This window comes from Echiichthys vipera (assembly GCF_963691815.1).
Source record: "Echiichthys vipera genome assembly, chromosome: 13".
NCBI classification, from domain to species: Eukaryota; Metazoa; Chordata; class Actinopteri; order Perciformes; family Trachinidae; genus Echiichthys; species Echiichthys vipera.
This window is the reverse complement of record NC_139838.1, coordinates 18263374-18286926: the sequence shown is the minus strand read 5'-3', so window position 1 is coordinate 18286926 and position 23553 is coordinate 18263374. Positions and strand designations below refer to the sequence as shown.

The following is a 23553-nucleotide window of genomic DNA, read 5'->3' as shown; positions in this document are numbered from 1 at the left end:
GACAATTTAAAGTTATTAGCAGAGTGAGATGACACTGACTTAATGTCTTTTTTGGCCTTTAAATTATATCATATCATAAAATCTTACATTGTCACCAAATTCTTTCAAATCAAATCAAAGGTAAAACTTGAAGATGGCTTTGATGATTAAATAATACATTTCTGAAAACCTGTTTTTATGATCTGAAGTGCAATTATAATCCACTCTCAAAAGGAATCTCTGGTTATTGTCATTAAAAAAAAGAATGTCAAAAAAAAAGAATTTTAACAATACAATAAAATTCGGCTGTCAAGTAAATGAGAAACAAAGAGTGCAATCAAGCCTAAGTGCTCTCTTCAAGTCGCTAATAGTGCGATAACAGTCATATCAGTCACACCATGATGTATTATTTCATCATGAAAATATGCTTGTCATTTTTTTATGGTATGTTAATAAAAAAGGATGTTCTGATACGTGCAGAAAAGACTTAAACAGCTGCAGAATGAAGACATAAATCAGCACAACATAACCAGACTTGACATCGTACCTTTGGATCCGGTTCGGTGATGTCTGAGCTGCTTGTACAGTATGCGGGGCTGGATCGAGCCAGTGGTGGGCGGGTCACGTAGAACACTTCCCTGGATGAGCGGAGGTCTCGTTCTGCATGACGCCTCATGTTAAGATTAGATGAGAGGGATTCCACAGCTGAGACTCCAGTCGTAGGGGATGGCAGGCGAGAGATGTCTATTGAACTGCAGATATGCAAGAGAAACCAGATGTTACAAATTGGTATGATGGGTTTATTAACACTGTATCATATTTTATACTTGATTCCATTTTGCATTATCCCATTCAATTTTAAATGTGGGCTGTACGGAGAGAAACAAGAGTGTAAGTATATCGTGTAAGTATAGGAGAGATGGTTTAGCTTGATACTCTTTAATATGAAGCAATGTCTTACAGTCCCTCATCATTGCTTGCATGGCATTTCAAGTTATGAGCAGTTCAAGAAGGATTTGTTAGAATAATTTTCAGAGGTCTGAAAGGATAAAGATTATACAAAAGTCTGAATCAAAGACATTTTGTTTATCAGAATGTTTGTTTTATAATTATCTTACAATTATCTTAATACTAACAAGATTCGTCTCACGACACATTGTAGGGGTCCCGATCTGAGGCGACCAGGATGCCCATCTCCTACCTACTGTTTTATAAATATTGTATGATCAGAAAATAATCTCAATGAAACTGGATCTTGGTAATTATTTGAAGCTGTAAACTATATTTCAAATAAATCAAATTAGTAAGCTTGGTAGCCAAGGTAAATAAATAGATAAGTTAACACCTGAAATCACAGTGGTAGTATCATACCCTTCTCACACAAGAGTTATTTCCTATGCAAGAGGCTATAAAATTTTACAGTGTGCAAGAACTACACAAGTTTCATTATGCAATTGTTGCATAATGAAACATGTGGAAACCCAATGTGAAGAAGGCATGACCTCCATCCTGTCAGTCACTCATAGCTGGATACCTCTGAAAGTTTCAGCTACGAGGAGTGGCAGGTCTGTTGTTCCTTGTGTTGCTTTGAATTTCCAGACGTTTGATCGCTGTCCTCTCACGCCTGCCTGCAGCAGATTTAAGTCATTCTCATTCAATTACATATTTACTGCTGCAGATTTTGTTCCAACAGACTATCGCTGTATCATATGTCTATAAACACAAAATAGCTGCAGTGGATTCCTCTGATATTAGTTTCTCTCTTACTTAAATAGTTCTTATTTAAACAGTTAGGCTGTAATGAGGACAAAAGCAGAGTGCCGCCATGAATTAAAACACAGAGGAAAGAGGTTTGGGTAACAGAGTCTGAGAACAGATGGTGCTGGCAATTACCGATTGATAAACTACTTAAAAATCATGAAGAGGTGCACTAGCATTATGGGCTCTTAGAAATATGCCAGTGTTTTGTTTTGAGCTACTGAATTATCATTTATTATTAGTGTATTCCTGTTTTTTATGTGCTTCTGTTAATTACACCTATGTGAAACTGTAATTCCTCTGTGTATGTGCCGTAGGTGCATATTTGCAATGATGACATTGTCTTGATAAAGTCACAGCAGGGATCAATCCTCCGTTGAAATAATCAGCATTACCCATCCGGGCTCAGTCCTCTTTGTGGACATACAAATTCAATTTCAGGTGTAAAAAATGATGACAACAAAAATTCATAAAAGAGGTAACCATGAGAGGATACCTGTTTAAGTCACGCATCATAAGGCTTTGGAAGTCAGAGGACATGAGACGGTTGAAAGATGGCCGTGAGAAGAGTCTGTCCTTCGGCCGGTCCGGCTGGTGATTTGTAGGCATGTGGAGTTGCGGGTTCCTCAGGGCCACGCTGATGTCGTTCAGCAGCCGTGGGAGAGGTCCAAGTTTGAGAATAGCATCCTATAGCATGGAAAGGTTCTTAAAATCAATACCGGGAGTACCCAACCTTTTCTGCAACAGGGACCAGTTTTATTATGTTGCAGCTGTCTGGCCAACTCAAGGTGGAACTGATTACCTCATGTACTGATGACCTACTTTAGTTCAAAGTCATTATCCTGCTAAAATATGCGTCGTTAATATTTAATTTTGGGAGAAGGACAGTCTGGTACTGAGTATGGGCAGATATCCTTATTGTATCCAGAGAGCGATTACTTAACATTTTATGCAGCCCAGTAGAAAATGCTCCACGGCCCAGTATTGGTCCGTGCCTCTGGGTTCGAAAACTTCTTTTATATACAGTTTGATTCTTATTCATTCATAAAACTCAAATGTCATTCAGAAAACACAGACAATGGCTTTCATGAAACACAGAATACCGCAATTAAAAAGCACATAATGTTTCAAGAATTTAGGGCCGAGCATAAAGCATTTACAACTTTCATTATGTTATGACTAAAGTACAATTTCAATAAATTAAGCACTAGAGTTAAATATTAAAGTACTAATTCCACCAAAGCTTTAATGGAGTTTATCCATCCTGTGTCTGATAGGAAATTAAAGAACCTCATTTTCCAACTTTAATTTCTCTACATCCTTTAGTTCGAGAAAGAGATCATACTAAAATGTTTCCTTTACAGGTCCCATTTTGTAAAAAGTAAGATTTTCATGTCTTCCGTTATAAAGCAGGTGGAGGTGCTATAGAAATACTGTCAAAGTATGAAAATGTTCAATCCACAGAGAAATGCACAAAGCTTGTAATCAGAAACTTTAAACAGGCCGTCAGGACTTCTATAGTAGGTAGAATATATAGGTAGAAAGTTTTGCTTAAGTGCCGTTACAGTCATTCCCCGGCTGCAATGATGGTGCATTGACACCAAGAACACAGATGCGAAAGCCCTGGAAACATTAACCAATCAGAGCAGACTAGGCTTTTTCAGGAGGGGGGCTTAAAGAGACAGGAGCTAAAACAGAGCATTTCAGACAGAAGGTGAATACAGGTATATTCAGACAGACAGCATGAAAAAAATATTGTGTTTTTTTAACATTGAAGCATGTAAACATGTTCTAGTAGAAACCCAAAATACACTGTTACCCATAAAGTTGGATTCATTTTGTGCTCAGACACATTCCTCTTAATTTTATTTATATGTGGTTTAATTCTCACTTTGATATGTTTGGAAGACATTGATCAATACATTTTTTATCTATCAAGAATAAATCACATTGTCATAATAATTTCGTGAGAAGAATATTTTATTCCAACTTTATGGGCAACAGTGTCGTTGTTCAGTTCAGGTTCAGGGTATGACCTTCAAAATGTGCATAATATGGGACCTTTAATGTTCCAGCGTGTTATTCCACCTACCTTGCTAAGTTGGCCCATGACCTCCCACAGTAAGCTGTGGAGCATGGACAATTCTCTGCCGAGGTCAATGTAGCCCTCAAACCCTCCAGCGTTTCCTCCGGCATCCATGTTTGAAATCTCATAGAGAAACTGCTGCATGGAGCCCCACTCCATCTCCAGGAACTCATTCATGAAATACATGTATTCCTCCTTGGGTCCAAATCTGCAGACACAATAATGACAAGAGACATAAAGGCAGAGAACATGATGAAGGAAACATAATGTTCAGAACACTGTGGAAGTGTGGAAGGACTGCGTAGGAGTTCAGTTGAATAAGATCTCATATATTGTGAATTTAAAAAGGTACGTGGACAGCGGTTTCCTTTTTTTTTTTGTTCTGTCCTTTATGTCCTTCACATAATTATTCTGAATTTTCAAAAATACAACAAAAGTGAGTATGTTTAGGTTCCCAATTTGAATCTTGGTTTTGATCATAGTCAAGACATAATACTTTTCATGTCACATAGACCCTTGTTACACTCTTTTGTCGTCTACTTCTAAACTACTACTAAAGTTCCATTGTAGTCAAAAACAGAGAGATTAGAAACCTGGATAACATGTTTTCATTTTCTATCAGCTTGGTTTCCAGGTATCCGAAATATGTTTCTATGCTCAAATATATAACCAGCAACCTCATATGTGAAGACGTGGATACACTTTGGGTTATGTGAAAACAAGTGGGCGTATATGAGGGGAAGATTGGCGTCAGGTGTTTTTTCACTTCATCATTTAGTCTATAAAATGCCTGAAAATAGTAAAAATAAAATAAAAAATAATCCATGACAAGTTCCCAAGGCCAAAGAAGATGTTGTAAAATAGCTTTTTTGTCAGACCAAAATCCCAACATTCAATTTGCAGTGATATATATATTTTTTAAAAAAGCAGCAAATCATTTTCTTGGAGGAGCTGGGATTTTTTGGATACATACCTTAAAGGAATGATTGTTAAAATCGATGAATAATTTTCTGTCAATAAACTAATCGACTAATTGTTTCAACACTTTAGAGGACCTTGCATTAATATTATTGTATGACAATACAACATATGCCTAAGATAATGATGACATCTGAATAATATTTCAGGGTGTCAAAAGATCATTTGTATCCAACATTCCTGGAATGTAGAGTCTATTAAATTACCATCAAACTTTTGATGTCTTAATTATACAGTAGGTGCATACTCTATTAAAGCCAGTGGAATTGTTTTAATACTTAAAGAATTTTTCAGTTAAGGTTTCAGAGTGAAGGTAGGAGCAATTTGTCACAGCTGAAAGCCTCGGAGCTCACTGTGGGTAACAGTTTATAACATCGCAGTCAAAACAGAAAGCTTCTATTTCGATGATGTTACTCTGTGACATGCATCCCACTTCACGCAAGCATCAACGTCTAGAAATCTAAAAATGAACTGAATTAAATGTATGTTGGCGTAAGAGGACGTACGATGACAGGGACTCACTTGCTGAAGCTGGCCAGGTTCTGCATCACCTTGGCTATGAGCGTTAGTGTGCGGGACGTGCGCTCAGCAGGGTACTCCTGCATCAGGTTGAACAGGGAGGGGGACATGATGGCTGGGCACATGAAGCGAAGAAACAGAGAGGAGCTGATGAGGCTGTCGGCGAGATCCTCTCTTCCGCGCTCAGCACATCTGGCTCTCCACGAGGCAAAAACCTCCTTCAGCTCCCGGGGAAATATGCTGAAACAAGAAGATGGATTTATTACCCCATTGTCAAGGAGACAGGCAATATCAAATCTTGCAGCTCATCCAAAGCCTGTAGGAATTCAGCAAGGTCAGGAGACTAAAATAAACGGAAAATACTGGACTGTACCCTGCTCAGGATGGAGAAAGTTGTTGAGAATGATTTTCTTACTGATACCCGGCAATTCATATTGTCCTGTGTGGGGGACATGCCACTGTAGCCTTTATTTCAAGCACTATGCATGGAGTCTGTTTGAGTCCTAATGTGTTGTGTAAAGGACTTCCTGGGCTTTCTAGTGATGTCACAAACATTGGGCCAACTGAACACATCTTGTGTTTAAAATAGGAGGAATTGCAGCAAACACGTTTTATGGCAGCCATGGAGACAAGTGATCACATCTATAAAGATACTGTATATTGTTTCTGTTCTTCATAAGGATGATGTTTTTTATTATTTACGAGAGTCCTATATTAATATTTAAGAAGTGTATGTTCGTTTTAAGCCTTTCAAAATACACATTTTAACCAATGTCCTTTGTGAGTTACAGTGGCACTTATATTTGATATTCCATAATTCAATTTGATAATTATTTTTAAATTATAAATAACCATGTTCCAATTAAGTTATTTCTGTTTAAATATCAGAGTTTGCATAAAGAAAGCTTTAATATTGTTGTTACTACTGAGACAGGGACCAAATGTTTTGTAAATTGGACAGACAAAAATTGTAAATGTAAAGCTGTAATTTGCAACTGAAAGACAAATCTTAAATCCTGAAAAGAACATTTATACTTATCCAAACTATACAATTTTTTCATTTTTTTTTTAAAAAAAACACTTGTGGGCTGTTTTAGACCCTACATGACACAAAGTGTTTTCGGATGGGTATATATGTGTGGAAAAACTAACCACAGAGAGTTGATGATCTTGCAGAGTAGCAGCTCACAACACATTCGAAGGTTGGCTTGATGGTCAGCGAGGACTGACGGCGGTACACGCATAGGATCCACCTCACAGTTCTCCTCAGACTCGTATAAGGCTCGAATGAAGTCACCTGTAAGTTGTAGACCACACTGTCATTATGTTTCTCAAAATGCATCCTTATACAAAAAGCTCAGCCATAAACGACCTTGACAGATGGATCAGGAGGACAATGTGCATATGCTGTGGTGAGAATAACCAAACATAACCTATAACACTTATAAGGAATTAAAAAAATAATTAAAGGGAATGGAAATGTTAAGATGAGCTGAAATGTGAAATATCAACTTGTCAAACAAACTGGTACAGTATGTCTTCCTTTATATTAAGTAAGGTATACTGAAATGTGTGCATCAAGAAAATCCTCAGAACAGCTAATCCAACTATTCCTACAATGTTCCTTTCATTCTACGAGAGAATAAAAGAAGACATTTGCATTTTATGTTATGACACAGAAATGTTATTAAAGCACAATTTCTACTTGTTTATGTGACATAAAAAACAAGTGCTCTTAAGACACGTATTTCTAAAATGCTGCTAACAAATAAATAAAAAATAAAAATAGAAATGGTCATTTGAAAAAAATGTCACAAATGTATCACAACTGCAGATGCCGGTAAACAATCTAAGCATTAAACAATGTCACAGTCAGTTTTTGCTAAATTACAGATGTTTATGCTGGAGTGTAGCCTAGTCCGACAAATACTGAGCTTCCTTTCATCAGCATAAGTATGTGCAGTTGGGTTCATCTACAGCAGCCTCACCTATAGCATCCTTGAGGTATCTGTGACCTATCAGTTTGAGGTACTCTTCCACAGCCTTTGTAGCTAGCGTGTTCTCACGAAAGATCAAGTGCTCGCGGTCCATGAACCGATCCACCTCACACATCGCCATGTCAGACAGGAACTCCTTAGAAGAGATTACGTTTTCAGCATGAGAAAGGAAATATTACTTTAACTCATTGCAATGAAGAAAACCTACAGATCAAACAGATAACGTCGATGGTTTATGGAAAATTAACCTAAGTACAGTCATGTTAGATTTCACCCCTTGTTTACCTTTGTCTTCCCTGTGCTTTGCAGGATGTGCACCAGAGCGAACGCCACTTCCTCTTTGCTTTTCACGCTCAACAGCGGCTCCAGAACTGCACACAGTGTTCGGTAGTTGTTGGTGATGTACTCAGCAAACTCCTTGTACAGCTCCATCGGGAGGATGTTCATTGTCTGGTAGCGAGACTTGACACGTAGGGAAGCGTTGATCACTTTGGTGCTTCCGACACCACCACTTTTGTTCAACACGCTGGACTGTATCACCGGGTACCACTGCTCGACAAACTGCCGGCCTGTGATGCTGGAGATGGGGATGCTGACAAGGCCAAGATATGTGCTTTTCTCCTAGATTAACAAGAAAAAATAATATTTATTTGAAATGTTAGCAGCACTATAAAATGTTTTGTGGACCAAGAACTGTCTATTCTGATTAATACAGAAAGCATTACCTTGCGTCTTTTTTTGTCAGTTTCCTTGTAGAGGTGCAAACGAAGGCTACGAATGGTAGGCAAATTGTTAAATTCAAAATGCTCGCCCCAGAAGACGGTGTCGGTCCGAGGTTTGCTGGTGGTGCGTGCATACAGCATGTCATCCAGACACAGCTCACAATAGTAGCGTTTCTTAGCCGGAAGGTCTCGAGCCTCAATGATCCACAACTTGAGCACATTGTCCACCCGTCGGCTGTTATCCTGGAAGTGAAACGGGGAACTCTGTTACTGCATTATAACAGTCCTTAAATACATCAGTCCTTAATGTTACACATCACATCCTGTGAACATTTTTTTCTTATTGTATCTACCTTGTTTGGTTTGACAGCTCGCTGCAGATTTTCAATCCACTTGTCTCTCTCAGAAGCTGAACGGCAGGCAAAACATTTTGTCCCTGAATTGGTGGTCACCTGTGAATTAAGTTTTATTATATTCATTATTATAAAATATTCCTGCTGCAGCTAATAATTATTTTTACTTTTGATTAATCTGTTGATTGATTGATTTTCTCCTAATTCATCAGTTAGTTATAATGTGGTATTGACAAGCCAACGTCTTCTAATGGCTTGTTGTGTCCATAACTTATAAGATAATTAATTTAAAACCCGAGAAACTCTTGATAAAAAAGACAATTAAACCATTCAAAACGGCTGCCTAATCATTTTCTAATAGACAAATCAAATATTAATTTTATTGCAAGTTTCTTAAAATACTATTTATCAAACGGACAAAGCTGAGAAGTGGCTTTATAGTGGCACCTAATTTAATATCTTAAAATTAAATTAAATTGTTTGGCTAAAGAAATCTACAACTAGTTTAAAAAAATCCATTAGAAGACAGGTAAAGCCAGGGAATATGAGATGTGCATACAACACACCTCAAAGCAGTACTCTTGTCCTAAAATGCTCGAGTGGACAGGTTTGATTATGGCATCTTCATCCAAAACTAGGTCCAAAGCCTCCGCAGCACTGCTCGGAGAAAGTAGGGATTCATGGGAGTGGGATTCTTTGAAGCTCTGCATCAAACGTGTCCTAGTGAGAGAACAATTCAGAATTCAGATATTTTTATACATTATGTTACAATATCTTATTTTATTTATAGTCTTTAGATAAATAAGAAAGGAGAGAGGTTTTCTTATGACAAAATGAGTCACCGCAGCGCAGAAATCCTCACTCTGATCCTTTTATAATGAGTTTATGGAAAAGCTAAGACTACCAGATTTTCAGTTCTGGTGTTTGCAGTTTGGTCTGTTGACTCGACTCGTGTGAGTCATACTGCATGTTGGCCTACAGTGTCTCAATTGTGGTGTTGGAAATGCAATTCAATAATTCCCTACAACTGCGGTACAATTTAATGTAATTTTGGCATTTCCTCCTGTGTAAATGGGTAAAAATATAAGCTGTTCAGTGGGGTTAGTCTGCAGAAATACTGTAGTGCAGTTATAAATAGGCACAGTGCTGGGTCTGATCACTGGGTAACCTTTAGAAGAGGGCAGCTCTATGAGGACAAAGAAAAGTGCTGTTGAGAAATGTAAGTCAAAAGGTAAGCCAAAGCTGTCTGTCAGGCGAAGCAGGGTCAGTGGGCCAAATGGAAAAACAATGTAGGGAGGAAAACTGTGTATCCATGTTCCCAGGGTCATGTGTTCCTCAGCTCAATATCTTCTTAATATTACACATTAAGGAGAACTTTCCACAGGTTATATGTCCTTTTTCCTTTCCCTGGGTCAATATGTTGGAATCACCCACAGTCTAAAGCCTACTGAAGGACCAGTCCCAGCCTGGTCAGATGCGTACATGAACTGATGAAGCCTCTTGGATGAGAGGTGAAACATCTTCCTGGACAAATAACCAAGTCCAGTTGCTTTTGACTGAAATTGCTTTGAGGGTAACGATGACCTGGACAAATGAGAACTTCCACAGGCCTACTGAAGGCAGTTTTTCAAATGTATTTCTCCACAGTGGCTGTATGTATTTTTTACCATTCAAACTGTATTTGAAACATCCATCCCCCTTAATTATTTTGCAGGTGAACTGCAAAGATAGCTACCATGCAATTACTATGTTAGTTTATATCAAGAGACACATGTGCCCTGGAAACACAGGACACTGGGAACAAAGGGACGATCCTGCCAAGCCATGGACGCATTATTAGAACTGCTCGCCTGTTGCATACAGAAAAAGTTTGGGCAAAGGGTTTAACTCGATGATATGCAACCCACTAAATATGCACAGTAGTTAGTATACTTGGAGGATGTCACAGGCTTTTAAAACCTCAGGGCTCAAGGAATGTTTTACAAATGTAAAAGGCCATAGGTTAACTATTTATAAAAGAAACAGTCATAAGAAACCTTGTTAGCAGTTCAAGGTGGCCTGTGAACAGTTTTACAGATGTCTCTTTTACAATGGCGAAATAGATAGAGAAAATGTTTTGGGGTTAATCTACACTGAAAAGTTGGAGGTAGCTAGCTGTATGATGGTTTTAGCAGTAGGTAGTATATTTTGTGCTTGGTTGTATTTTCTTGCAAAGACTTGGATAAGAAAATTGATACAACTCTCATACCTCTCCTCTACGACCAGCAGCTTATCTATTCATCTTAGCTGAGCCTGGCTCTGTAACACGTCCTGCCACCATTGCCTCTAAAGCTTATTAACACATCATTATGTTTAATCTATAAGAAAGCCTTTCCTCTGTATAAAAAGTTGTGGATTTATTTGTTTTTTAACTTCACAGATGTTCAAAGCCAGATTTTGTTACCTTTGAACAGAGCCAGGCTAGCCGTTTCTCCCTGTTTCCAATATGTATGCTAAGCTATGCTAACCAGCTGCCAGCTCTAACCTCATTAACAAACAAATATAACAGTGGTATAAATAATCTCATCCAACTCTAAGTGAACAAGCATACGGCCAGAAATGTTGAATTATTTCTTGAGCATTTTCTGAAACTGTCTTTGAAGAACTGAAAATGTGGGGTTTATCTGAGAAGCTGGAGCTGGCATACTGCATTATTAACACTGGCTTCTTTATGTACGGTGTATGCTTTGAACAAATAGTAAGAGAGAAAAGTAAGGGAACAGAAAAAGCAGCACTTTTGAAGGAACACCTGATTAGTTTGCACAAATGAGGAGCACAAATTGAAAGGCAGATAATGCTGGTCATTTTGAGGAGTGGTGCCATTGCAGAATGCAGAACATGATAAAGGCTTTGGTAAACCGACTTGGCAGCAGAGGTAGAGCAGCTGCGTTGGAAAGCTAGAGTGTGAAGTTGGACGCTGAGGATTTATAGCAAAGTCAACTTAACACTACTGAGTGAATTAAGCGTGTGTGGGAAGAACTCAAAGCAGGCTGTGAAGGCAGCTGTCTGAGGCAGCGGTGGGACGGTGAACGGCTGTGGTTAGAGGGAGAAGAACACTGGCTGAGGCAGCAAGTCCCTCTAACCCTATCACCATTAAGCTACTCCCTCCACTTCCTTCAGTGCTGCTTCAACAGAAAACATTTCTAATAACATTTGTTTTAACATTTAAACTGCGCTTCTGCATTGCTGTTCACCATGCATTTTACTAAACAGGAATTTTACATCCCATGCTAAACGACACATCTCAGCATCGGACATCCACCGCTGCCCTTAAAATGTCTACTATGCATCTCCAGGCTGTTGCCGGAGGAAAGTGCACTGTCAGCGTTTTTACTTTCTGCCTCTCCCCCTCTCCCCCTCTACATCTTTACACTTCCCATATGTGCGTCGTGACTGGATTGTGTGAGAACTGCATAAAATTTTGGTCACAATGCAAGACCGAACCCTCCGGGATGTGACCTGGAGTCAGAATACAAAACAACAGCTCGTGAGAGCTGCAAGCTATTGCATCCTGACAATCGGAAAACAGAAATCACACTGAAATGATAAATGAAGGTATTATGAAATTGTAGAAATTTTACTTGAATGTCCTGCAGACCTTTGCAATTATTGTCTTCTTCCAAAATAACAGTTGACAGTTTTTGACAGTTTTTTTGGCTAGAGGACATTTTGATGTGGCACTGAATGAAAATCAGGGGATCATCACAATAGAAAGTAGCAATAGACCTTTTTCCACAGCAGACATTCATAAAGTATGTTTAACTAGGTAGCCCATTAAACCATAACCACAACCTTAGCAGGGAACTGCTTATCATTAATGATATCATTTATACCTGTGCTTTTCCTGCATCTTTATGATGGTTGTGGGGCAGAACTGCAGAACTGTGGCTCAGTGGTTAACACCATCACCTCCCACGCCATAAAAAGGGGCATCCTCGTGGTTAAGACGTACACCATACAGCCATGTGTTTCCTGGCTTGATTCTATCTACTCTATCTAATATTTGTTGCAGGTCATACCCCTCTCTTTCTCCCCAATTTTTTTGTGAATCAAATTGAGGCAAAAATGCCAAAATGTCTCTGCGTGGAGTCAGTGTATTTTCCCTGTATTTATGTAGGTTTCCCCTGGGTGCTCCAGCTTCCTACCAGTCAGAGAACATGATCCAGAGGAAACACAGAGGCCATGCTGCAATTATTTGTAAGTATTTTTTCATCATGATCACATAATTATTGCATGATCGTGACACAACACAAACCGCCACATACATGTAAAAATCATGCCTTATGTCTGCTGAGATATCAGAAATATACAAATTTTAACCTAACCATTTGGGTAGCTCTGAGATGATTAATAATTATTTTGGAATAACAAGGAAATATTTTATGATCACATGACAAAACATTGCAGCCATGGCCTCACCAGCCCTAACATTGCAAACACTAAGGGCGCACTCACACTGTCCTTCCGCACCGGGCCGCACTAAAGCCTAGTGCATTGGACCAGTGTGAGTGCACCCACTCCGCGCATAGCTGCGGCCAGCTGGCTGTCCACGGCCCGTCTGAGAGAGGTGGGCTTTTGTAGAGCACGTTTGCACATGTACAAGCAGGACCGACATGTGCAAACGTGACACTTAATCCGAAAACTGCTGGTAAAACATTGAATTATATGAACGGTTACAGTGAAGGTTACTTACCTCTCTTGGTCAGCACTTCGAAACCGGGGCAAAATCATTTGTCTGAAGCTGCTGGTCCGGTCTAGTTTGGGTTGACTTTTGGCCCTCTTGATGGAGCCCTTCAGCCTTCGATTGAGAAAACTCTGAAGTTTCAACAAGGGAAAACAGAAAATAATACAGTGTAAAAACACTGCCCACATAGGATTTTTTTCAATGGTTGATGCTGATATTTAGAGAGCAGGGCAGCCAATTAGCCACTGGCGGGGATACATATTTGGGGTGTCAAACACATGCGTTCAGGTGGATTTTTATGCACCAATTTAAAGTTTTATTTTTGTAAAGGAAATCACTGGTGACAATTTAAAATCTAAAAATCTAAAAATCTATTAATATGACTCATTGACTAGAATTTGTCTTTTTAGTTATTATTCTCGCTCTAATTTGCAGCTGTATTAGAGTAGCCGTATCAACATCCAACAGTTGCCTAACCTAAATTAACATTTATTGAACGATGTTATTGTCTGCATTGTCTCTGTTAAGTTGTAGGCTATAAATTGCAACGTAGTTTGACAATGCAAAAGGGAATTTACAATATCAGACTGGGCCCAGAAACGTTTCTGTACTCACCGGCTGTCTGAAGGGCTGTGGGGTGGCATTGGGAGGGGTCTCCATGCTCGACTGTCTTACAGAGGCAAAACTTGCCCTGCGAGATTGGTCTATGAGCAAATAAAGAAAAAAAGAGCTCAATAAATAAGAACATTAGAGACATGAAATCACAATTTCCTAAATGCTAATAAATGTAAAATGTTTCTGTTCTTTTTAAGTTTTTCTCTTGCATCTGAATCCAGATACAACAACAAAATACTGTACATTGTTTTTGCAATATACCAAAATGCTGGGAATATTAGGATTTTGAGTCAGACTGTGAGTCAGACTAATGGCTTCTGAGTTATGGCCATTTAAATTTAGCTTGTTGCTGTAGGGGACTGTTGCTGAGTACATTTCCATCCAATTCTGCAAGATTGCGCAGACAGAGTTTATATGTGTTATCTAAACTATGGAGAAGTTACAGAATGCGTTCAACAATTATGACAATTTAATGTCAAATGGGTCATACCTCCTTTGGAAGACAATAATTGGAAAATGGTATGGAATCAGAAAATAACTCAATAACTTTTTGAGCACATCTAAATGCATTATGTACCACCTTTGTTGAAGATTAGATAATACGTAAGAAGGGTGTTTTTCCTCCACTTGAATTTCAATTAACAGTTTGTGTTGGTTTACAAAGTGCTCCGTCACTCTTGTGAGATGTGTCCATGAACAATATTACAGAAATGTGATGATGATATCCCTTGAAATGGGTCACAAAAGGAATAAAACACATTAGTACAACATTGCAGCTTAACAGACATGTCATTATAATGTTGAATCATGATATAACTTGAGTTATTATGTTCTCGTCCTTAGTTATCTTAGTGATAGTATAGAGATTAGTGACAGTGTGACGCTCACCAACAAGGACAGACAGCCTCCAAATAAGCACAGAGAACAACATTGTGACAATGCGAAAGACAATCAGATGCCATTTTATTCAGCCCTCTACTGGAAAAGTGTTTCCAAGGCCGGTGGAAAATGACGGAAAACCTGAGGTAAGACTGAGAACTAATATTGGACCTCTATATATAGTGGAAAGAATGTTACATGAGTCATCTTGGACATTATGGTGTTCGTCTGACTTTGGGGTTTGTGCAAACTGGAACATGATGATGGATCTATAAAAGTATAGACAGTGGTCCGTAGGGAAACACATCTCATACTTTCTCTACCTGACTGTGTTGGCTAAGAAATACAAGATCAATGCGCAGGTACAGGAGCATCCTTGAGACTGCAAAATCATTATTCCTCCATATGAACAACAGCAATGCAAGACAGGTTTGATAAACAGAGCTTTCTTTTTTTATAGGATGCATTTGTGGGGAAAAAAATGTCCCTTTTTCTAGCCTGGATCCAGACCTGTGAATCGCCGCCCACGTGTGCAATTTTTTCATCAAATTGAAATAGGTCTGGCATTGAAGCATTGATGGCAATCATATAAATGAGGCTCTATTTCAATGTATTTTTAAGTGTTAAATGTCCCACTTGTGATTGGTTGCAACATCACAAAAAAAACATTTGAGATATCAAGAATGTACATAAATCAATATCATCCCTAATCTAATTTCTAAAGAGTAATTTATAGTGAATGTACTTTTTTTTTAAATTAGTAAACTGTGTGAAGAGTTGTGTCTTTTTTTATGGGACATTTTTGTGGGGGTAAAACATCCAGACCTGTGAATTGCCGCCCACATGTACAATTTTTTAAAGCATTGATGGCAATCAAACAATAAGAGTTTAAATGGAATGAAAGAGCGGACCAGACAACATCTCCCTACAACGTATTTACATTAAAGTCGCTGTAATAAGCATTAGTTTATAGGTAACAAGGACCTTATTAGTCCATACAATGCTTATTAAAATTTATATGTGTTAATAGGACTATATAAGTGTTAATAATATCATCTTAAACATGCTTATTGTTAGACTGTATGAGTAATCTAAAGCTGGAAAATACATTTTGATACTTAACAGCATTTTCTAGGAGAGGGGGTTGAATTTGATGCCAAAGACGATTTCTTTTATCCTGGCTGTACATTTATGTCACATCCTCTTGTAAACTCATATATTGTTCGGGTTTTATGCATTTTCGAAGCTGGTTGTGTAATAAGAACTGTTCATAACTCATTTGATCATTTGAAAGTGTGACATAAAACAGAGATTCATCAATAGATCGGCCTGTTAAAGATAAAAACGTGATGGTTCTATTTTCGTCTGTGATTGATCCAATGGAGCATTTTTTTTATTTTTAGACCACCCCCCATTACCCAAAGGAGCTGTTTTTTCCCCTTCCAACAGAGAAACAAGACACTCTGTCATCCTATGATTTCCTCGCTCCCAAAGCCTCTAAATAGGCGACTCTCCAGGTTCTATTCTGAATCCAAGCTAATTGTTTGGTATCCATGGAAACAACTCCAAGGGCTTCTACTTGAACTGTAGAAGGTATTGGCTCAAAACTGCACAATAAAGATGATGAAAGGCACAAATGCTGCACAACACTGTAATTCTGGTAACAGTGACGCCAGTGAACTGATCAGACCTATCCTCCCCAACTGAAGGAAATATTTCTGTTTCTTCTGCGTCTCATGCAGGGGCTGTATCCTGACTGCGGAAGAATATTTAGCATATTTTCAGCGTTTAACATCACTGCCACTAAAACAGTCACCTGCTACGTGTGGTGCTCTAAGTAAACGTGACATTTTATAACACATGGATGCGTTCACTTGGTCTATTCTGAATGTAAATTGCTGTCAGGACGAGTGTGGAGTGTGTGGGTGGCAACAGCCTCTAGCTAACTGTGATACAGAGGGAGAAAAGACAGAAAGAGGAAGACTGTGAGTGGGTGTTGGAGAAACATACTCAACCTTTAGTATATATCTCTATTAATACACATTTGGAAACTTTATTTTTTTAATAAATTAAATAAAATCTCAACCTTTTTTTCAAACGGTGAATTTCTTTTATTTGTTATAGACATTTAAAAGAAATGCTGTGCCCGGAGATAATGTACCATCCCTCAAACTAAGTGATCGTGACATAAACAGCCCTGCTGAACACAAACCAGAAAATTGTTTTTTAATTACCATGAAATCTCACAGCAGCTATTCATATCAGCACCACAACTGACCTTATTAGGGCTATTATGGCACCAATCCACATCAAATACATTTACTTTCTTTATTTTATAAAACAATTCAGTGTGTCTGCTAGAAGTTACCATAACTATCCCTGACCGCGAGTTAAATATTATAACGACATGGCACTTCAAAAACACTGCCCCATAGCAATACTGTTGGTCGGTAAGAGCCCACAGCCATGTAAGCGGCTGTTTTAGCCTATAATTAAGCACAACAGTGGTCTGGGCTAAATGCTAACCCCAGCAGGCTAATAATGACAATCAGAGTGTCCTAGACCCATTCTGCATCGAAGCAGGTTTTTGGTATAAAGTGTGTTCACACTGTGACAAAATGAACCGGACAGAATTAATTTTTTTTTCGATTTTTGAGCGTGCTGTGGATGGAAACTATTCTCCCACAATGCAATGCACAAAGGAAATGGAGGCACTACTAACAGATGGGATGTGTCCATCTGATTAAGCCGCATGCTGCTAAAAGATTCACGTGGAACCCTGTGCCAAAAAGTATTATATCTTAAAGACACTTTTTGTTTGTGAAGTTAAACTTGTAGTGACAACAGAATGTACAAAATAAGTGGTCGAAGCCACTGTGACGCCACACATTGGTTTGCAGACTGACGTTTTGAAGCGAGTTGGCATTTGTGCCGTTGCCGTCTTGGTTTTTTCGGAGCCAGGAGTGACCATATTTGGACAAGAGGGTTGAGCCGGGGAAGAGCGAGGGTGGATCAGATCCGAGGACACTCTCCGTGTGCTGTGGTAGCACCTTGTCAATCACAAGGTAGCCATGCCCTGAACCTGCTTTTTACCCTGCTTTATCTTCTGTTATACTCTAAATGGACCATCATTCACAAAATTGAATGTATTGAGGAAGACTTTAAACTAGCGATTTAAACCCTAAAGTCATTTATGCCAAGCCATAAGGCACCAACTGGAATATGTCTGTCTTGGTATCGAAAGGAAAACGGTGCCAAATTTCAGTACTTTATGGTACAGTTTCCCTTATTATTGCCATTAGCTCTGAGTGGCCCTATGTTGGGATGTACGGCAGAGGGAGAGGATTGTGGTTGGATTGTATCGGGCAGCTGCGATGTGTTCTGGCCACTGGAGTTAAACACGGCCGCTCTACAATGCTGGTGATTCAGAGCAGCACAAGCAGCAGCTCTCTGTTTTGCTCTCTGATAAAATAATGGGATCCGGTAAACAGATCCACAGTCACTGTCTTTTTTGGGGGGTTAAGCAGCACCCAAACTGAATGACGTCTGTGCATTTGCAGCCGTTTCCCTGACACACAAACACAATATCGTTGTTTTATCGGTATCAGAACCAAAATGGATGATACCCAGCCCTACCTGTTAGTATAAAGGTTTAATTAAGAGTGTTGTTAGGGTTTTTTTTGTATAGTAATTGCTAAAACTATATTGTCACTCACAATAATTGCCAAACTCACAGGCGCAAGAGGCCCAAGAGAAAAAGTCATGGGATCACAAAAGTATTGGGACTTACTGGGTTTTTTTTGTTTGTTTGTTTGTTTTTAAAAAGGCGTTTCATTTCACCCACAGTTTATTTTGTTCGGAAAGTTATTTTAAAGTTTGACTGTGTCCCCTAAAATAATGTCATCTGGAGGACACACCCATGACTGAAAAAGAAAGAAAATCCAAATATACTGCTGGGAAAAAACATACTGTAGATGCCAGGCTATTATTTAATACAGTCACTTTTCTACCTGCATCTTAGAAAAGTATAAATATAAATGCTTGTATTTTTAAACACCTCAAATCCAGTCACTACATCACATTCAGTCAGGTTTAGACATAGAAGTATGACGGTAGTTTTCATTTTAAATGACAAATTATGCCAAGACGGGTGATTTTAATGATGTTACTCTGCATCCCAAAGCAAAAACCCATTTATACTGGGAAACTAAAGCATCTCTCCAATCATCATTTGCATTTTCAGTCGTGATGAGAATCCGCATTTTGTATGCTACTGTGTGCCCTCTGACAGGTGTTTTGTTCATGTTATGTCACATCTGTGATTCACCGCATCAAGGGGGGGGACCTGAGCCTTTAGAGAAAATTGAGTGAGTTTAAGAATTTTATTGAGATTGTGAGAATTTGTCTTGGCGTGACAGTGTTTCCAGTTACAGATCTCACACACATCCGTGATCTTGTTGTGTGGTGTGGAGCATCTGACAACGAGGAGTCTCTGGAAACTCAAAGACAGGCCTGCTGGGGCAGATGTTGCATTCACGTCATATGCAAGCCTCCTTAATTGCCATATTCGTAAATAGTGCTCATGTCAACAACAAAATGCTAATTTTGGCGCAGAATTTTTACAACGGCTCCAGCACGTCCATAACATATGTCGATATGCCAAGGTGTACTGACTAAGTCTTAATTTTACGCTGTTGTGATCAAAAGCACTATTTACCCAACTGCAAAATCTGCCCATCATAAAACTGTTGGGAAAATAAAATATATAATATTTAAGGGTAGAGGCAGACCAATATGTCGATTGGCCAATATCAATTGATATTGTCACAGACATTTCAATAGCAGTATTGGGGTATGTTTCCCTGAAATAAAAATCTTTTTTACAAAACATTTAGTGCATAAAATGATGCTCAGGGTGATTTAAAAATGGTGTCATATAACTATTTATTTTATTTTTTAGTTACTCTTCATTTTCTCAGTGTTCATTCCAAAAATTAATTGAAAATGTAATCTATCATGTATAAGAATGTTACATATTCTTTAATAAAGTTATTAGTTTTAGAAAGCAGCCTTCTACATTATCCTCTCTCAAATCTGGATCTGTATCGGTCATATTGAGGGTATAAATGAGGCTCTTTGAATGTATTTTAAGTGTTAAATGTCCCACTTGATATTTAGTTGCAACTCTTGGAAAAAAAAACATTTGAGATATTAAAAATGTAAACAAATCAATATCATCCCTTCTTATTTCTAAAGAGTCATTTATAATGAATCTACTTTTTTTGAATTAGTCAACTGTGTGTAGAGTTACTTTATTAATCTATCAAGTGTTTCTTGCACTAGCAGTTCTCCCAGGAAACTACCTAGGAATTATTCTGCTCCACTGACCAAACAAATCAGAAAAATCAGTCTTTTACATGCCCACAAAGTACTAAGCAAATTGATGTCTGTGATTATTGCATGCTGGACTTGAATCCTTTTTTTTTTTTTTTTAAATGTATTCAAGCTAAAACAGGGTGTGAAGTCGCACTTTAAATCATCAGATAGCACAAGGGGCGAGTGAGAAAATCTATTTGTTTTTCGTGTTTTTAATTTGAGAGAATTAACTCTTTAAGCCAACGCTTGACTCTAGTAGGGCTTGTTTAAGAAAGAAATGCCAATTGCCAAAGTACATTGGGCTAAAGCAGGTAGTTTATCTGCCATCATAAATTCATCACAGCATCTCAGCTGTTGAAAAACAACAGACACTGCGAATGTGTGCAGAAAGTTAAGGTCTTTCATTAACCGAGAGCTGTCCAAACAATCAGCCTGCATGACTGACAGGCGGAAAACCTCACTGTGTCAACCTTTGGGCTCTTTGACAAGCCGGCAGCATCGCCCCAGGAGGTTTGACACGGCCTAAAAGTGAGCAGCAATTGATAAAACCATAGAATGACATTTCATTCAATGACAGATGCAGATGCTGAGCGCGCAGAGACGTACACTGCTGGCATTAAGAGAATCAGCTGCTTGATGGAATAAATCTAGGTCCAAATGATAATGGCACTAAAGCATTAGTGTTTTTATTTAAGCCGTTTTAATAGTCCCGTTAAATTTATGCAAAGAAAAGTTAACCAAAAAGGGACAAGTGACACAGTAAGAGTGTTCAGAACCACTCCGGTACTACGTTTAGAAACATCTGTAATCAAATAAACGGAAAATGCACAGAAGAGGTAGAGCTGCAGGATTTGAAAGCAGAGGTGGGTGGAGGGGTTGAGGAAGCAGGGGCAGTGTGGGCGCGAGGGAGCCACGGGAAAGAACCTGAGATCGGCTTGATATTTTTGGAGGAGCAGAAAGAAAATCCAATGTAACCACGACTCCTCTAAGCCCAGAGACAAAGACATTTCAAAATGTAAATACCCTTCACATGTGCGGGACGACATATGTACAGTAACCTGGATAAACAATCTGAAGTTGCTCTCCATCACGTGGGTTTTCCAGCATTCCTGTCTCACTCCTGCCTGTCCGTCTGCCTGCCTGCGTGTGTGAGAGCGAGCCAAGGGGAGTGTGGCCTAGTTACCATAGGAACATGTTCGCAGCTTGTGCACAGCTCTCCATCAAACTACCTTCATTTTTACTACTGTATTTATTATCACTGTGCTTGTAAATGAGCAGAGCCAAATTAAACTGCTGAAAATTGTGAAAATTAAATTGGAGATCAAGCAGCAATTTGAAGCTCTCAACGACTGTACTGAGATACTTCTGTATTATCTTATCACTATTTGAAATAAGGTGAGTCTCAACGAAGAATCCCCCTATAATATGAACTGCCTCTTGTTTGTTTCTTCCCAAAACATTACTGCCTACGTCTTAGTGTTTGAAATGAAACAACAGCTTTACACGCTGCGCTAACAGAAAATGATTTCTCTTCCTGTCCCTGCTGGAGGGAGCAGAAATGGCGGCTTTCATCTGGGGAAGTAAAGAGAGCAGAGAGAGGAGGAAGCCTCAGAGTGTATCAAAGCCGGAGTAAAAAGGCAAATCTAGAGGATGTAAAAATAAGTGAGTGATGCTCCAGTGGAGAATTGAGAGGTAAAAGAAAAGAAAAAATCCTCAATATATTGAAGTACTTTTGAAAAGGAAAAAAGAGCAGAATGTCGCAGCTGAGGCGGGAGTGTATGTTAAACCTTTCAATAACCATTGGCAACAGCCGTGTCGATGGATGTCAGAGAAAACAGTGGGTTGAAAGGAAACATATAAAACATATATAACAGAAAAATCGCACTGGACCACGACAGACTGGAGCAGAGGCTGTAAAAGTTAGGTACAGTTGACAGTAGGGAAGAGTAGACCTCTGAACGGACTCACTTGGGGTTAAAACTCCAGGTCCGCCACAGCAAACCTCCGCTTGACCACCCAACCCAAACTGACTCTGATGCGGCAGCCACGTCTTTGAAGATGTGTCCATGCAGCTATATTGCACAGACACAAGTGTGGTCTTCAGTTTTTAAGATTCAGAAACCGATATTTACAACAACGACAGGGAGAAGAAAAAAAACATTATTGTGCATGTTAATAAAAAATAAAAGGAAAGAAACATTAATATAGACAAATATGATCAAAGATGAAAAGAATAAGGTTCAAATCAAACAAGGAGAAATGTTACTTCCAGGTTTAGAATAGGGAATAGAGAGTCAGCAGTAAGTGTTGTTGAATGACCCTCTGGGTTTTCTTAAAAATAAATGCATCAGTTAAAGAAAAATGTTTAGCTGTGTGAATCAAATGCAATGATAAAACATGGGAGGCACAATCTTGACCTAATAAGAGCATGGGAACACACTCACAAACTTGTCTATGTGTCTTGAAACAAATCAGATTTTTACGCCCAAAAGTGTTGATGGTTAACAGCCTTTAATTTAATTCACTCACCTAAAAAAAAAACCTGAAACCCTGCAGGCCACAGTAAATGATATACTTGTGTTACAAGCAACATTCGACTTATCATAGCTGCCCTTTATAGCCTTATGGACTAAATGTCATGCTGCTTAACCACAAGCTGTTACTATGATTAATTGATAAGCATTCCTACCGACACATCAGAGTTGTATTCTTAGTTCTCTGATTAGAATTTCAAAAACAGACATTATACAGCCTTCTGAGGTGGCTAACTCAAGAAGGGACACATTAAGAAGAAGTTAATATAAGGAGAGGTTTGTTAGGCAGTTCTGCAAGAGAAAACAGAAAATAGTATTAAGAGGCAGTGCGTTGTTAAATCTACGAGAACAGAGGCTCGGGATGGACAAGAATTACAAGAAGGGTAAAAATATCATGTTTCCTCTTTTGGGTTGCTAAAAAAAAAAAAAAAATGGAGGATGGCAAAGAAATTCATGGCCCGAGGCAAAAGCAAACAATTTGAGACGATTGTAGGACAGGATCTCGCTGACAGGGAGTACCTACTTCTTTTTAGAGAACATTCTGACAAACAGACTGACAAAGCCTTTCTGTCCTTGGCAGCGAGAGAAAGCCCCCTCCATGCGTTGCATTGAAGATGGCTGAAGAGCAGCAGAATAATGACGGAAACTTGGTGTTGGAGTAGATGCAGCTCTTTGCCGGCTGTCAGGCTCCCGGCTGACAACTGTGGCAGAGAGGCAAGGAGTCCAGATTCTCAACAGTTCACGTGGAACAGAGGAAGATTAATAGACATCCATGACTCTCGCCTCTCTATTTCAGCTGAACTAGGAAAAATTATTCCATAAAGAGATGTATGAGATAGTTCATATCTTGCATTTCATACAGAGGAGGATCAGGAAATCCTGCGAGGGGCAGTGAGTCACAGTGAGCCGGACTTATCTCGTTTGATCAAGTGTGCAGCCTCAGACATTTCATTAACTGAAGCTCTTCTCTTTCTCTCAACTGCATTATGTTTTTTTTCTTTCCTTTTTTGTAGCTGTATGCAAGAGCCTGCAGT

The 23553-nt window shown here is 38.9% G+C and overlaps 1 protein-coding gene across 1 annotated transcript in view; it reads right to left on the bottom strand.

The window, feature by feature from the left end:
* The window catches only part of LOC310955314 (ras/Rap GTPase-activating protein SynGAP-like), a gene marked incomplete at both ends in the record, with an annotated part of 32506 nt that extends 10453 nt beyond the window's left edge, over positions 1-22053 (bottom strand). The window contains 13 exons of the mRNA XM_083925127.1: positions 527-731; positions 2234-2424; positions 3830-4031; positions 5324-5560; positions 6473-6617; positions 7309-7453; positions 7603-7938; positions 8043-8303; positions 8393-8491; positions 8959-9112; positions 13125-13246; positions 13731-13819; positions 21954-22053. Of these exons, the coding sequence (XP_083781253.1) occupies positions 527-731; positions 2234-2424; positions 3830-4031; positions 5324-5560; positions 6473-6617; positions 7309-7453; positions 7603-7938; positions 8043-8303; positions 8393-8491; positions 8959-9112; positions 13125-13246; positions 13731-13819; positions 21954-22053 (2286 nt within the window). The remainder of the gene's footprint in view (positions 1-526; positions 732-2233; positions 2425-3829; positions 4032-5323; positions 5561-6472; positions 6618-7308; positions 7454-7602; positions 7939-8042; positions 8304-8392; positions 8492-8958; positions 9113-13124; positions 13247-13730; positions 13820-21953) is intronic.
* Positions 22054-23553: the final 1500 nt, after the last annotated feature.